The sequence below is a fragment of the Schistocerca americana genome, chromosome 6, assembly GCF_021461395.2.
Source record: "Schistocerca americana isolate TAMUIC-IGC-003095 chromosome 6, iqSchAmer2.1, whole genome shotgun sequence".
Taxonomy (NCBI): domain Eukaryota; kingdom Metazoa; phylum Arthropoda; class Insecta; order Orthoptera; family Acrididae; genus Schistocerca; species Schistocerca americana.
Window position 1 is genome coordinate 607,669,854 of NC_060124.1, and position 17,061 is coordinate 607,686,914.

The 17,061-nt window shown below is 44.1% G+C and overlaps 1 protein-coding gene across 2 annotated transcripts in view; it reads left to right on the forward strand.

Moving 5' to 3' along the window:
• LOC124619243 (cadherin-99C) overlaps positions 1–17,061 on the forward strand; it is a 627,922-nt gene that overhangs the window by 463,179 nt on the left and 147,682 nt on the right. For both annotated transcript variants that reach the window (XM_047145486.1, XM_047145488.1), the window contains exon 6: positions 3,781–4,020. In XM_047145486.1, coding sequence (XP_047001442.1) covers positions 3,781–4,020 — 240 coding nt within the window. The remainder of the gene's footprint in view (positions 1–3,780; positions 4,021–17,061) is intronic.

Consider the following 17,061-nt stretch of genomic DNA (forward strand, 5'->3'; position numbering starts at 1 on the left):
GACAACATGCGTCAGCGCATTGTGAATGCATTTGCGAACATTACGGAAGGCAAACTACTCGCTGTTGAGAGGAATGTCGTTACACGTGTTGCCAAATGCATTGAGGTTGACGGACATCATTTTGAGCATTTATTGCATTAATGTGGTATTTACAGGTAATCACGCTGTAAGAGCATGCCTTCTCAGAAATGATAAGTTCACAAAGGTACATGTACCACATTGACACAATCGAAATAAAATGTTCAAACGTGCCTACGTTCTGTATTTTAATTAAAAAAAACCCTAACTGTTACCAACTGTTCGTCTAAAATTGTGAGCCGTATGTTTGTGACTATTACAGCGCCATCTATCACAAAGCGAAAAAGTGGTCCAACTAAAACATTTATATTTCCTTACGTACTACACGAATATGTAATAAAAAATGGGGGTTCTTATTTAAAAAAAAAAAAACAGGTGATATACGTTTGACCTATGGCAGCGCCATCTAGCGGGCCAACCATAGCGCCATCTGGTTTCCCCCTTCAAGCTAGACAAGTTTCGTCTTTGTAGTTTTTTCGTTTGACTTATTTTGCGAGATATTTGGCCCGGTCACGATCAGTGGACCATCCTATATATATCTGCTTCAAAATGGCTCTGTTTAGTGCAATGCTGGCCTGTCTACTACTACTGAACAACATTTGTCTAAGATTTGCATTATTAGAAAAAAACTGATTTTGCTTGTTAACACAGCTGCAGAGCTGGTCCTCTGATTATTAAACAACACATAGCAATTATCTGGGAAAATTTGTAAAATATTTAACTTCAAGTAAATGACTGGTAAAAAATTATGTTCTCAAAAACCGTATTATTGAATACATTTCTGCAAACCATTTCATAAATATTGAACATTAAAAGTCTGACTTAATTGGCACTGACAAATCACAAAAAGATTGAAGCAAATTGATATTAACACCTCAGACAACAAATTTAAATACGCGCATGGCGATGAAGAATAATAAAGTTTACCTTACACTAAGACGGCAATGAACTGTGCTGCACCAGCGGCGACTGCTATTGCTCTTACATGGCTATGAACTGTACTGTAGCGGCGAGCTGCTACCATTTCTCCGTAACAGCGAGCTATTGCGACTGCTCCATAAAAACGTACTGTTGCGACTGCGAGCGATTATTACTGCTGCCGACACTGCAGCAGAGATGTTTTATATCGCAGGCAGCGCGTGAGCAATACATCGAAATTACATTTGCTCCAGCAGGGTAGTGAACAGTAAACCTCTTACGTAATGAATTCCTTACAGCTTATATTTTGTTTTTATTTACACTAAACAATTTTATATACAATTTCCAAATGTGTTTTTTCCGTTCGACAATTCAGAAACCAAGTAGATTCACCATATAGCACCGTTTTTAGACGTAATCTAGAGCGATCTACGCATTGCGCTGCTTAAAATCTTCGTATCTATAATAATTAATTAATTATGGGCGATAAATGTCAATAATAATTTGCAAACAATGAAAAGTATTGCAAGATAAGTGTATAATATAACTTAACTAGCTTAAAATACGTGTGATGCCACCCAAAATATTATATAGTGCCGTTCTTTACGTCATGAATTTTCTGTTGAATTGTATCAACAATTTTCCCTCAAACTTTGTTTATTGCTCTTTACGGGCTTAATTATTTATGAATCTGAACATATGACTACGGCACTCGATCCGCTATGACGAAACGTTTTCAATGAGTGCTCGCTCATCCCTGTAAGTTGTTATTTACTATTTTTATTAATTTTTCAGTATTCGTGATATTAACCGGTTTTGAGGTTACTATAACTTTTGCGTCTCGTGACTTGAAATAAAGATCTATCTTTCAGAAGGTGCATATTGCTGATCACAATCCACTACCGCATCGCTCTTCACCGTAAGTTACATAGTTTTCGCGTAATGCGTGAAAAAGCGAGCAATGCCCCAAACTGCGGGCCACGTGGCCGCCCGGTGACGGAGACCATCCCACCGACCGTTGCAAATCTCGCGCGGGCGCGCCACGCGCTTCCGCGAATCGCACACCGTGTAGCGCGCTCGATCTCCACAAAGCAGTCCTTGCATACTAGAAATATTCATCTAGTAACGGGGGTTTGTACTGTCACAATACCCCCACTTGCTAGCGCATGCACGCAGTAAGTGCAAGTAGCACGAACAAAAAAACGCAAAAAGAGTGACTGACCAGTCATGTTAAATTAGTCCTAGAAATTTAATGGTTTACTTGGCAATCTAGTCGGCAGTGGCATCACCCTAAAATAAGTAAAATTCCCTATGTATTTTGTGGCCAACAGAAAGGAATTTGTAACATATCTGTAAAAAACCCTAATCCAAAAAATATAATTTTCCGTAACCATGATTCTAAATTCGTGTTTTCTATGTGTGTGTGTATAGTACAACAGGCCTGGCAAAGCAAAACAAACACAAACAATTTTAACAAAGTCACAACAACTTTTATCAATTTCTTTTTTTTAACTTCCTTATTTTGGGCAGTATATTATGCACACCACATTGTTTCCAATCAATTTATTCACTTTGGAACACGTATGATTTATCAACTTGTTTCACGAGCACTATCGCTTCTCACTGCCAAAAATGTCTTCCAGGGGTGCCCCCAGACTAAATGTAGTGTCACGGCTCCCTACTCTGGCGCCGTTTCCTGTCCTCGCACTAGCCAGTTTATGGAGCACTACAAAGGAACACACAAAATCCCCAATGAAAATCATATATACACGAAAGTTTTCCCCGCTTACCATAGAGTGGTCCAGCCTAGAACCATCCTCATGCAATCCAGAGCTGACACAGCTAAGACAGAATTTCAGGGCAAACCATCACTAAGAAACAGGCTAGAGCAACAGCTGGGTAATTGTGCCCAACAATCTGTTCAATACTAGATTAGAAATGCCCACGTCATTGAGGCAGTATTGCCTGGCGACAAAGCCTCCCTAATCAGACTTTAAATAATATATGACTGTTGTCATGGCTTGACAGCAGAAACTAAAAAAAAATACCTTACTTGATTATTACGGACCATGAATTAAATTCTGGGGTTTGGCAATGTTTCCTCAAAAAAAAAAAAAAAAAAAAAAAAAAAGACTTTTAAAAATCTCTATTAAAATTCACCTATACACTTTGTTATAATGTCCTCTATTCATATCATCTAGCCCAGACTAAGATTACAAGGAGCAAAATGAACTAACCTTAATTTTACAATCCCCATGCTGTGTTGCTTACCCTAATATTCAGCCCACTAACTTGACCCCCGCGCACCAAAGGAAGTTTGGAGTGTCTACATACAGAACGCAGTGCAAAATATGTTCAAGTTAACGATTACACCCCAAAATTTCTCAGACAACATAAAACCTTGTGCTGGACCCCCCATGCACCAAAAATTACTCATATATATATATATATATATATATATATATATATATATATATAAGCCCATCAGTTATTCATATACCACAGCACATAATGTTTACTTCTCCAAAAATTCTTATTAGACTCATGAGGCTTCACCCTGAATAAATGTTCAAAATACACCACTGTTCCAGGTCTCTCTGAGAACACATCTTTGTTCTCTACCAGTGAATCGTACAGCTCTTCTGTGTCGCTGTCACCAATGCCCTCTGCCTCATAGATCTCCCTTTTGACCTCCTCCTCTGTCCCTGCTTCATCCAACATGCACTGGGCCATGTACAAGCTGTACTCGGTGAATGTGAGAGGTGGTGGACGTTGTGCCCGCAGCTGACGCCGGTGGGCAGCACGGTGTTCCGCGGCCTGAAGGCGGTGGACGCGGACGCGGGCGTGAACGCGCTGGTCGAGTACTCGGTGGTAGCGGGGCAGCCGCCCGAGGGCGAGGGCAGCGGCGCCGCCGACGGGGCCGGCTTCTTCGCCATCCGGCTGCCGCACCAGGGCCAGGTGACGGTGGCGCGCGCCCTCGACTACGAGCGCACGCAGCGATACCTCGTCACCGTCGTCGCCTCGGTGAGTGTGCTCGCGCCGCCGCCTCGCCCTGCTGTCCGCCTGCCTGCCTCACCTCTCTGGCTGCGCTTCCCCTGACCACTGTGCTCACGACGCGGCTTGTGCTCGCTTTCACCCCCGAGTCTCGCCTCCAGTGTTGCCACGTGTATAGCCCGCGAGTCAACTGCGGACGGTACTTCTGGCACCACTATTACCCTCCCACGCCTCCCCCCTCTTTCGCCGTTCGATTCGTGAACAGTGTGTGGCGAGAAGGACTAACAGTGAAGCCGGGTATTGTTTTCAACTTCTGACTTTCTCTTTTTTCCACCGTGCGAGAGTAAGGTAGGCGAAGTAGTACACTGTGTTTCCAGTCTGTACCTGGAATATACGCTCTCGGAATTTCGACAAACTTCTCCCTCACCCACGACCGCAGTAGTATCTGCCACTGGCCTCGAACATCTCCACAAAGCGTGCGTCCTTATTACTAAAACCCTTCACATTTTATCCATTTTCTGTACCACACTATCCAGAAGTATTAAAACGTCGGTCAGTTAGCTATATCTGCCTGTTCTCCCTAAGACGATGGTCTCGTTACATCTGGTATCAAGTTACACATCCCGTGTCAGGTTACCCACTTGAGCTCGTCGGTTTCCTCATTCCCTCTCTTCCGGGGAACCACCACGAATCGATCGAGATCACCAAGCCAGTCGAGCGACTCGTATTCCGGGTCGTGACGTAACTCCATAGTTGTCACATGTGCAGCAACCCCTGTCCCCTCCCCCCTCCCATCTGCACCGATGAGGACCGGACACCTCGTCCACACCTTCATCTTTTAAAACTCGGACACTTCAGTGGAGCACCGTAGGGAGAAGTTGTAAGACGTCTCTTTTTGCCGATATCAAATTATGTCACGCGAGTCTGATTCTGCATAACAAATTAATATTTCGTCATTAGAGGCACAAGCAGAGGTCACGGCCAGGAAGATACGTATTTACCCTCATTTTTCCATATTTTCCACAATTTTCCACATATTACCCAAATAAGTGAGTTACTTGTCAATCTGAACATTGCTGTCACAGTGTTGCATGGATCTTACGGTGCTCTCAGCCGATCACAAAGTCGCATCGCACTTATTTATGTATCATTGCTAAGCCACGACTCCATTACTAGCTTATGTGTGATGTCGTGTATTATCACAGTGAATGGAGATCGAAATTGTGGCTGCTGTGGAAAGCAGGATAGACGGCTCTAACGACAGAGTGCAGTGCTGGTGCGGGAAAGTGTTTCCCAGCACTACGTCGTAAATGTGGCTCCGCAGCAGAGGACCCCGCCGTGTTCCCTTGTTGATGGAATGATAGCATCAATTACGATTGCAGTGGGCATCATCATCGAGATTGGACCGCGGATCAATGGAAATGGATCGCCTGTCGGATGAATGACATTTGTTGTTACACTAGTTCACTGGTCGTGTCCGGATATGCTGTTATCCAGGCCAGTGGCTGTCAGAAACATGCACTTGGCCATGGCTGCAGACCAGTGAGGGCAGTCCTATGCTGTGGGGGACGTTCAGCTGTAGGGCCTGTGGTAGTACTCGAGAGCTGTCTACTATGTGATCATTGCAGATCAGCTACATCTCTCTGTGCTCGATGTTCTCCCTGACAGTGGAAGCATCTTCCAGTGGGACAACTGTCTGGATCCTGAGACCAGTATCGCGCTACAGTGGTTTCACGAGCATGCTAGTTGAGTCACATTGATTTCTGGGCTACCAGTTACTCTGATCAGAGGCCTGTTGAAGAGATTTGGGACACAACAGGGCATCATAAGTAGCAGGGCAAAGTAGGTTCTGAGACAAATTGTTAGTGTGGGTTGCATACATTTGTGGGAAGACTTGATTGATTTATCACCCCTCTCCCACCTCTTAATCTGTTGTTCTGTTAATTTATTTATGACCTCCTGGGGATAATCCTTCCTTCTTGGAAACCCCCCACCACTCCTCTGGGAAACCCACACACAAATACAAGTGCACCTTCGATATAAAATTAATTGACTAATTAGTTAAATCGTTAAATTAATCAACCCCTCCACTCCCACATCTGGAAATTAGTGGCAAAAAAACTAAGTGTGTGCTAGAAAGGAAGGATCTCATGACAGGAAATTCAAATCAACACGAATTACATGGTAAATGATGTACTGTTTATTTATAAAATTCAATTGCCAGAGGTTGGATCTCTCTTCTATTTGGTGGGAGAAGCACATCATTCTCTTCTGCTTTGGAAGATGTAGGAAAAGAAGTAATAAAATAGATTGCTTTTTTATTATGATTGTGCAAGGAATACCGTCTCGAAATCGACCTCAACACAGGTCATCACATGTAATTGCACTGTTACAGATTGCGCTAAATGTATCTGGCGAAAAAACAAATTACCGATTGCTCATTCTCGCTTCTTCACGCACACCACCCACAGGCTACTGGACGACGATGGGGTTGCGGGCGCATGTTCGTTGAACAGTGGGCAGCAGCTACTGTAGGAGTGCTGGGTCACCATAGGTAGCACACACTGGTCGCCTGTTACTCAAGTGCCAGGTGCCGGCATCCCTTTGACAGCAGACTTACTTCTGGTTTTGCTCCCAAACACACACTTTCCGTACCAGGTCAGTGGAAGCAGCTGCTCGATGTGCTCGCGCCGCTGTGCAGATACTGACTGAGTTACCACAGGCAGAGGACGACGGGAGGAGCGACCTCCCCAAAGCTCCTCCCTCGCCCCTCCAGTTACTTCCTGCCAAACAAAGCATTAGGCTGCAGCAGCTCTTAGACATTGATGCCTGAGAAATTCCTGTTGAAACACATGCTCTCTGTCTGTCTGTTTCTCTCTCTCTCTCTCTCTCTCTCTCTCTCTCTCTCTCTCTCTCTCTCTCTCAGCTGGGTACTTCCTCCCCAGCGAGCATGTGTTGTATACCACGGTAACCCCTCTTTTGCCCTGAACGAAGTAGTGGATAGCTGGTAAATCTCCAGCTGTGGATATCGTGGACATAGATGCCTCATTCCATCAGACTGAGCAAGCAGTTTTTCCTTGCATCCTATCTGTGGTTTTCGATCCTGCAACCAGTTTCCAAACCCTACTCTTTCCACTTCTCAATTTTTTACTTGCATCATGTTGGTGGATAGTGGCACAGACAGGTAATTTTTGAGGAAGTCCATTACGTTGGAAGTTGTTGAAAGTTTCAGATCTCAGCTCAGTTGCGCTATGTCCTTAAATAATTTGTTGGAGACAGAGGGCAGGTGGTTTGACAGGAGTGTGTGCTCGCAGTACCTCTATCAGAAACAATAAACTGATCAATTGGGAATTTGACGTTACTTTGGCTTTTAAAGCACTGGGCTACACTAGCACGAAGAATGAGAAGGAGGAGGAGGAAGGGGAAGAATCTACCACACGATAGGATAGTTACAATAATGAATACCACTCCCACCTTTCCGCTGCAAATCAGAATGCAGTGGACTCCATTGAGAAGCAGTAAACACAGCACACTTAAACCACATCCTATTCCGTAGCAGTAATTGTCAGGGTTAGATGTCGAAGATCGTTGGAACACTCGTACATCCTGTGCACGCACGACCCTACTTACCACCTCGATGCGTGTCTCTGCGACCACACCAGGTGTATGCCAGACTTGTCAGGTCACGGAGGGTATCCACGATGACGGAATGGTAGGAATTCGGATGTCATCAATACGTCCAGCACCGACACTTGGCAGTGATCGATATTGAATATTTTCAAGTGACCACGTAAAAATTGGATAATACTCGCAATACAAGCGATCACAAAGGCTGCCCAAAACATACTGAGTATTAGTTCTCTATTCACCCATCCAGAGGGCGACACGGTTAGGTAACATGCAACCCAGTTCCCCACCTGACCAGAAGAGAAGGCTCAATGGCGGTGGCATGCGCCTTACAGGCCGTAAATATCCATTAATTGCAGCCACCGGCTGCCTCCGCTACGTGCCCCACACGCCAGCTGGTGTTGTCCTAGGAAACCAGCCACGTAGTTATCAATTTAATTACAATTAATACTAAGATTGCAACACCAGTCTGGTGACATTCGATAATGAGTGAAGTATCTGAAATAGCTCCTCCCCCTACTCCTCATGACTGTGGCTCTGGAAATATCAGTATCTGTATCCTCCTTGTGGCTGGTCACAATTTTCCACATAAAGTCATACGGCTACCAGTGCATTGAAATTCACAGTGTTCGATGTCAAATCTGTACCTCCCTTACGACTGGACATAAGAGATTTTCTTTGGAGATGGCGGAACACTGACCGCAGTAACTTTACACCCAACACATACTTTATAAGCCTGCTGATCACAGTGAATCTGTCACACATCCCTTTCTAAGGCAGAATGCAATATTCTGAATGCTGGTGGCACCAAACAATACTGAGCGAAAATTCTGGAATGGTTGAACATACTCCATTTGTTTTTCTTGCGAGTAGTACCATTGTGTCTTAGGAAGAGAGACGTAACGTCTTATAAGCAACCGTCTATTACGAACATGATCGCAATGACTGTGTTACTGTCACCCTGTATAAAAAGCGTTCTTGGTTCTACGGGTGCACACAAGTATAGTTAACGATATCGATGTTAAAAACTACACATCAAGGTATGGTATTGCTTCCGAATGAGTTAGTCTTCCACATAAACACAGCGACATTGAATATAGGTGGCCGTCTTTGGGATGTGTATTAACACACCGGATGACTGGGGGCACGTCACCAGTGGCGTGAGCTCGTAACACAACACCACGCTTCTCACCGAGTTTAGAAAGTGTTTCGGCTAAGTAACAAGTTATTAAGCCGACATTTGCATCTACCTCATGCCACTGCTGGATATTTCACATGCTAGCAGTATTTGTAACGCATTCTATCTCGATGCCAGGTAGACAGTGTAACAGAGGTTCTGCAATATATCCACGGGGTTACAGGTAAGGGAGGATAATGGTTGATTGAGAATATGGTAGGTGGTGTGCTATTTGAGGAATCACATAACAGTGCAGATACACTGGTCTTTTCAGTTCTGTAGTGTTACGCTTTCTGGTCTCTGCATTCAACCTCCCACTTGCGTTGCGTCCTGTGGAGATGTCTATTAATTATCGCTGCCACTGGTGAATCGTATTCGTGGCACTCTCATATCTGAAAGCGAGTCAGCTTTTTCGAACCTACACTAGGTAATCAAAAGTATCCGGACACCCCCCAAAAGCAAACGTTTGTCATATTAGGTGCATTGTGCTGCCACCTACTCCCATTTACTCCATATCAGCGACCTCAGTACTCATTAATCGTGAGAGATCAGAATGGGGCGCTCCGCGGAACTCACGGACTTCGAAGAACGTGGTCACGTAATTGGGTGTCACTTGTGTCATACGTCTGTACGCGAGATTTCCCCACCCCTAAACATCCCTAAGTCCACTGTTTCCGATGTGATAGTGAAGTGGAAACGTGAAGGGATAGGTACAGCACAAAAGGCTACAGACCGACCTCGTCTGTTGATTGACAGAGACAGCCCTCAGTTGAAGAGGGTCGTAATGTGTAATAGGAAGACATCTATCCAGACCATCACACATGAATTCCAAACTGCATCAGGATCCACTGCAAGTACTATGACAGTTAGGCGGGAGGTGAGAAAACTTGGATTTCGTGGTCAAACGGCTGCTCATAAGCCACACATCACGCCAGTAAATGCCAAACGACGCCTCGGTTGGTGTAAGGGGAGTAAACATTCGACGATTGAACAGTGGGAAAACGTTGTGTGAAGTGACGAATCACGGTACACAATGTGGCGAACCGATGGCAGGGTGTGGGTATGGCGAATGTCCGGTGAATGTCATTTCCCAGCGTGTGTAGTGCCAACAGTAAAGTTCGGAGGCGGTGGTCTTATGGTGTGCTCGTGTTTTCCATGGAGGGGGCTTGCACCCCTTGTTGCTTTGCGTGGCACTATCATACAACAGGCCTACATTGATGTTTTAAGCACCTTCTTGCTTCCCACTGTTGAAGAGCAATTCGGGGATGGCAATTGCATCTTTCAACACTATCGAGAACCTGTTCATAATGCACGGCCTGTGGCGGAGTTGTTACACGACAGTAACGTCCCTGTAATGGACTCGCGTGCACAGAGTACTGACCTGAATCCTATAGAACACCTTCGGGATGTTTTGGAACGCGAATTTCGTGCCGGTTTTCACCGACCGACATCGACACCTCTCCTCAGTGCAGCACTCCGTGAAGAATTGGCTGCCATTCCCCAAGAAACCTTCCAGCACCTGATTGAACGTATGACTCTGAGAGTGGAAGCAATCATCAAGGCTAAGGGTGGGCCAAAACCATATTGAATTCCAGCATTACTGGTGGAGGGCGCCACGAACTTGTAAGTCATTTTCAGCGAGGTGTCCGGATACTTTTGATGACATAGTGTATCTGCTAAGGACCCCATAGAGCAAAATTCGAGTGTGGTTTTATACAGTCTCTATGCATCTTGAAATTGTTCCTCATTCTCTGCGCCACGCTCCCTGCAGCTTTGTCCGTGTGATCGTTCCAATTTAAGTGGGAACTAAGTGGAAGTCCGAGAGGACTATATCACCTTCTATATCCTATGGACAAATAGGGTGCGCTGAGATAATGCGACACGACCATGTTTTGACCACCCGGTGGATATGGGAGCATGTTCCCGTAGCTCTGTCAACCGTGTACAGCGTGAAACGTGAGCGCCAGACCAAGCTTCCTCCTGCAACACGAGGTGATGGAAAAGACACTATGAGCAGTTACGGTGGTGTTTCTTATCGCTAAAATAAGGAAGACTTCACATCATACGGGAACTGAAAGAAGACTTTGCTATTGCATTGTGTTGTACTTCCAAAGTACATACACGCACTGCAGTCTGAAGGAGATCTGTGTCTCTGAGGGTGCATTCATGTCTGTCACCTCTGGCGAACTGCACCCGCACTTTGGTGCGTTAATACACACCACATAGATTAACAGGTGCATTCAGTGTTGCGGTATTTCTGTGGAAGATGACTTCATTTGGAAGCAATACCATACCTCGATTTATAAAGCATATATAGTTATTAACATGTACACGGTTAGCATTGCTTGTGTGTGCCTGTAGAACCAAGACCACTTTTTATACAGAGCTACAGCAACATAATCGTTGGCATTGTGTGTTTAACAGCCGATCACTTGTAAGACGATTGCATCTCTCCTCCGAAGACACAGTGGTACCACTCACAAGGAAAACAAATTGAGCACGTTCATCCATTCTGGAATTTTCACTAAATATTGTTTGTTGCCACCAGCATTCAGTTATTGGCGAAGCATTATACTTAGCAAGGGAATGGTGATAGATTCGCTGCCGTCAGCAGGCATATAAGGTATGCGTCAGGATGTAAAGTTGCTGTTGCTATGGTCCATGTTTTGCCCTGTGCAAAGAAAATAACAATATCCATTTGTAAGGGACCAGGTTGGTGATGTAATCGTAATATTTAATTGTAATTGAACTGATAACTATGTGGCTGGTTCCATAGGACAATGCCGTTTAGCATGCGGGAGGCATGGCGGAGGTAGTCAGTGGCCAGAACGAATGGGCATTTCTGGCTTAAGGCACATGCCGCCGTCGCTGACCCCTCGAACCAGACTGGTGGTGAACGGTGATGCAGTTGACCAACAGTGTCGCCCTCTAGGCGGGTGAGTAGCGAACTAATACTCAGTGTGTGTTGGGCAGCCTTCGTGATCGCGTGTGTTGCGAGTATTCTCCGATTTTTGCGTGCATATTGGGGAACATTCAGTGTCAGTCATTGGCAAGTGTTGGCGCTGGACATATTGATAACATCCGAATTCCCACCACTCCGGTCATCCAGGACACGCTCCACACCTGGCGTGATGGCAGGGACGTGCATCCACGGCGCCAAGTAGCCTTGCGCGACGTCTCGCCTGGGGTGCTGCGTGTGGGCATCGAGAAGTGAGCACGCGGGGTGTACGAGTCTCCGATATCTGTGACAAATACTGCTGCGGAATGGAATGTGACTTAAGTGTGCAATCTTTACTGTTTCTCAATGCAGTCAAGTGGTCTCTGGCTTGCAGCAGCAGTTTTTGCTTGCATTCTATTGCTGGATACTAGGACTTGTATATTTGGCGAGATTCAGTCTTGCTACCACCCGGATTCCAAATCCTGTACACTGTGAATCTCCCCCCTCCTTCCTTCTTCCATCTGTTGCCCATATTAAACAATGCCCAGTCCAAGTAATTGACAAGGAAAGTCTTTTATGAAGATTTGAAAGGAGCGAAGTTTACTTAGCTTGTCATGTTAAGATGGCTCCCGTTCTTCTTGTCTCGGGGTCTGATTCTTGAAGCTGAAAATCTAACATAAGGTCCTCTCGGTTAGTTTGAACTAAGTAAATTTAAAGATTGTCGTTGCAGAATTTTTTCCATAAAAATATTTTCCACTGAATTTCTCAGGTTTTAGAATATCATACAGTATTTCGATTTTTCACCTTAACAAAGCCGAAATTACATTGTTCGCACATATTATACAAAAATACGTCCGATCACATCAGAGGCGAAAATTACAACTCCTCCACTCTGCGGAAATAACAATATTCGAAAGGGTTTACAGTTTTTCTTAACAAATGAATTTCTACTAGTTTTCGTTACAGTATTACTTTCCATTATTATTTCATAAATGAATCCAGAAACAAACGCAATAAACATTGCAGGTTTGCGTAATTAATAATAGAAATTTGAAGTGTGCAAATAATTCGTTATTTCAAATGTTTCCAAATCAATAATTTTATCTGTACATTCACAACTATTACTTATCGATTATAAATCGAAATTGAAATATTTTACAAAGTAATTCCTTTTCATAAATTTTAGCTTGAAATATAACGTACTGTGTGTGAAACTATATGAAAATGTTCAGAAAAGCAACTGAGAAAATATTGACCTGTCGAAAATTCTAAAAATAATACTGGTGACAACTACTGTTGAGGAAAGATAATGCTAGAGGAGGATTCCCCGTTACAACGTGGTAGATTCTTCCTCCTCCTCCTCCTCATTCTTCGCCCTGGTGTAGCTGAGAGAACTGACTTAGGGATTATATAGTGCTTTAAAAGCCAATAGTAATGTCAAATGCCCGACTGATCAATTTATTGTTTCTGATAGTGGAATGCGAGCACACACTCCAGTCAGACCCCTGACCCCTGTCTCCTGCAAAATGCTTAAGGACGTAGTGCAATTGAGCTGAAATTTAAAACTTTCAGCTACCTCCAACTTAATGTACTTCCTGCCAATCGATCTATCTGTGCCAGTATCCACAAATAGGATGCAACGAATCCAGAAGGGGGAAGAGTAAGGTTTAATCACGAATTTCCCCACGACAGCAGTCGGATTAATTCATGTTCAAAATAGGTAAATTCTAAGTTCTAAATACTGCAAGCACTCCGAAAACAGTAACCGTGATTTGAAAATGAAACATCGTTGAAGTACGATACTACCAAGATAAATTATTATAGTTCAGCTCGAAAAAGAGAAGTTCATACTGATATCTCGGTAGTTAAATTAGCTATGCTGTCAGGCTACGTCGGTTACTGAATACTTTACACAAGTCACTAGGATATTACGATAGTACGATGTCTTAAACGAATCTGGGGAAAACAGCTTAGGCGAGTCACCCTTGTTTTTTTCCATCTGTTGCTCGCAGAAACGTGCCTTTCACACTGACCTCTGACATCATCCCAGAAAGGTGCTGAAACAGTTCCTTGTGAAAACTAGAAAACTTCGGCTAGGATTAGAAGAAATTTCACACCTCGCTAAGGAATGCGTGCAAAAGGTGGCACAGGTGTTCAGGCTCTCGCTGTGGTCCACTGTACCTGAGTGTACAGACAAACTCTCTAAATGGAGTACAAGAAATTTTTTATCGTACAGTGTGGGAAGAGAATGATCGACTTTGGTTTATTAGAAGAATTTTGGGAAAGTGTGGTTCACTCGTAAAGCAGACAGCATTCAGGACTGTGGTCTGACCTATTCTTGAGTAGTGCTCGAGTGTTTGGGATCCGCACCACGTCGAATTAAAGGAAGAATTTGAGAGGCGAGCTGCTAGATTTGCTGTCGGTAGGTTCGAACAGGAGGCAAGTATTTCAGTTATGCTTCAGCAACACAAATGTGAATCCCTGGAGGGATGTGGGTGTTATGCTTGAGAACACTATTGAGAAAGTTTAGAGAATCAGAATTTAAAGCTGATTGGAGAATGATTATACTTCCTGCAACGTACATTTCGCTTGAGGACCACGAAGATAAGGTAAGAGAAATTAGAGCTCTTGTGGAGGAATATGGACCGTCTTTTATCCCCTCTGTCTATTTGAGAGTGTAACATGGAAGAAACGATTCTTGCTGATACATTTCAGTTTCTCGTACTACTTCGCTCACAACACACCGTGCTCAACAGCGTATTCAACGGGCCAGTGCAATTGCAGAAAGACATCCCGAGCAAAGAAGCTGAAAGCAACGAGGCAGGTTGAGCTAGAATAAAACTTCAAAGATATCGTATGGGCAAGACACATATGTGCACGCCGCTAGTCCAAAAACAAATATGCATTAAATGTTTCGTTCGTAGGAAATTACTCGGAATAGGGCATATGTCCATACGATGTTTTTTGCTTCAAATGGTCGTTCCTTTCATGTCACCGAATGTTGATCATTCCTCGTGGGTCACCCTCTATAGCGTCCGACCCCGGTAGCTGAGTGGTCGCCGGCACGGTAGCTCAGCGTGTTCGCTCAGAGACCTGGCTGTTCTCTGTAATTAAAAAAATAAAATAAAAAAAACTGAGTGAAAGGATCAACAACGAACTTCACTGGATGTCATGTGACGTCCGCTACGACCAAATACAACGAACAAAATGAAAAAAAAAGGCGGGCAGTGCGACAGTATGTCAATCCTAAGGGCCCGAGTTCGATTCCCGGCTGGGTCGGAGATTTTCTCCGCTCAGGGACTGGGTGTTGTGTTGTGGCGTCAAATCTAAAGACTTGCACCCGGCGAACGGTCTACCCGACGGGAGGTCCTAGTCACACGACATTTACATTTTTACCCTCAATAGCAGTGCCCGCTGGACTTTTTTGATTAAGAGCCAGTGCTGATATTGTGGGGCGACAGCTGAGGGCCCATAGAAGAGGGGGGATCAGGAATTGGCCGTTCGAAGAAGAAAGTATCAAATGAAAATAGAAAAAAAAGGAACCTTTTTGTAGGCCAAAAAATTATTACTCCTCTCGGCAGGCAGTAGCGCTGCTCAGGGCAAAAAATACCGAATGGCGACTTTTGCCGTCCTGGCCACTTTAGCAAACCTCCCCCAACGGATCCAACTATTAACTGGCAATCTACATAAATTAGTATGTTATATTAAAGAGTAATAGGAACACCAACAAGAGACACGACCACACTAAATATTCACTAAATATGTTGAATGTCATTTCTCTTGTACTCATTGCATTGTATTATAACTGCCTCAATTTGATTTCATATTCCTTGCTACAAACATGTACCTCATTTGAATATAATGCATATTTCCGAGTCCGTGTTACTTCCGTTTGACATTTATGCCACAGCACCTGATTTGTGTTAGTTTCGCGCACTCGTGAGTTGCCAGCATCAGAAGACAAACAATAAAACGCCTCTCTCTCACTTCTGTCAACACCGAAGTCGCTGCACTGCGCCCCATACCACTGTGAGCATAACGCAAGCGCTGAACTATACGTGGATCACGGTCGAATTCATCAGCGTGAATTAAAATCAAACACCTCTTAAAAATATTACTGTTTCTTTGGGTATTTGTGTTTGTTTCTGAGAAGGGAAACTCCCCATCGTACTCCTCTCAGATTTATAGTACAGCCCGCCAAAAACTGAGCACGGATCAAGCACGAAAACAGGAAGAAGGTGTACTGGACTGTGGAAAAAAGAAGAAAAATAGAAACAGTGAATGGTCCAAACTTAACATGTGCAGTATGTAGCAGAGTTACCTGTCATCGTGTGGTGGTTGTGTGGTCGTGGTGTTGGACTGCGACGGGGGACATCCGGGTTCAAATCTTACTGGGTCATTTCTTTTCACAAAATCACGAACTTTCTGTTCGGTCATTGACGTATGTGTTAGCTCTATTCAAATTTGTATATGTATCGCGACGCAATGTCAGTTTCCAACAGCTACGTGTAACGAAGTAACCTCCAGATGTACTTACGTCCTATTTGTTCTACACAGGGGGAAACCAGATGGCGCTATGGTTGGCCCGCTAGATGGCGCTCCCATAGGTCAAACGGATATCAACTGCTTTTTTTTTTTAAAATAGGGATCCCCATTTTTTTTTACATATTCATGTAGTACGTAAAAAAATATGAATGTTGGACCACTTTTTTCGCTTTGTGATAGATGGCGCAGTAATAGTCACAAACATATGGCTCACAATTTTAGACGGACAGTTGGTAACAGGTAGGTTTTTTTTAAATTAAAATACAGAACGTAGGTATGTTTGAACATTTTATTCCGGTTGTGCCAATGTGATACATGTACCTTTGTAAACTTATCATTTCTGAGAACGCTTGCTGTTACAGCGTGATTACCTGTAAATACCACATTAATGCAAAAAATGCTCAAAATGATGTCCGTCAACCTCAACGCATTTGGCAATACGTGTAACTACATTCCTCTCAACAGCGAGTAGTTCGCATTCCGTAATGTTGGCACATGCATTGACAATGCACTGACGCATTTTGTCAGGCGTTGTCGGTGGATCACGATAGCAAAAATCCTTCAACTTTCCCCACAGAAAGAAATCCGGGGACGTCAGATCCGGTGAACGTGCGGACCATGGTATGGTGCTTCGACGACCAATCCACCTGTCATGAAATATGATATTCAATACCGCTTCAAGCGCACGCGAGCTATGTGCCGGACATCCATCATGTTGGAAGTACATCGCCATTCTGTCATGCAGTGAAACATCTTGTAGTAACATCGGTAACCATTTAGATTG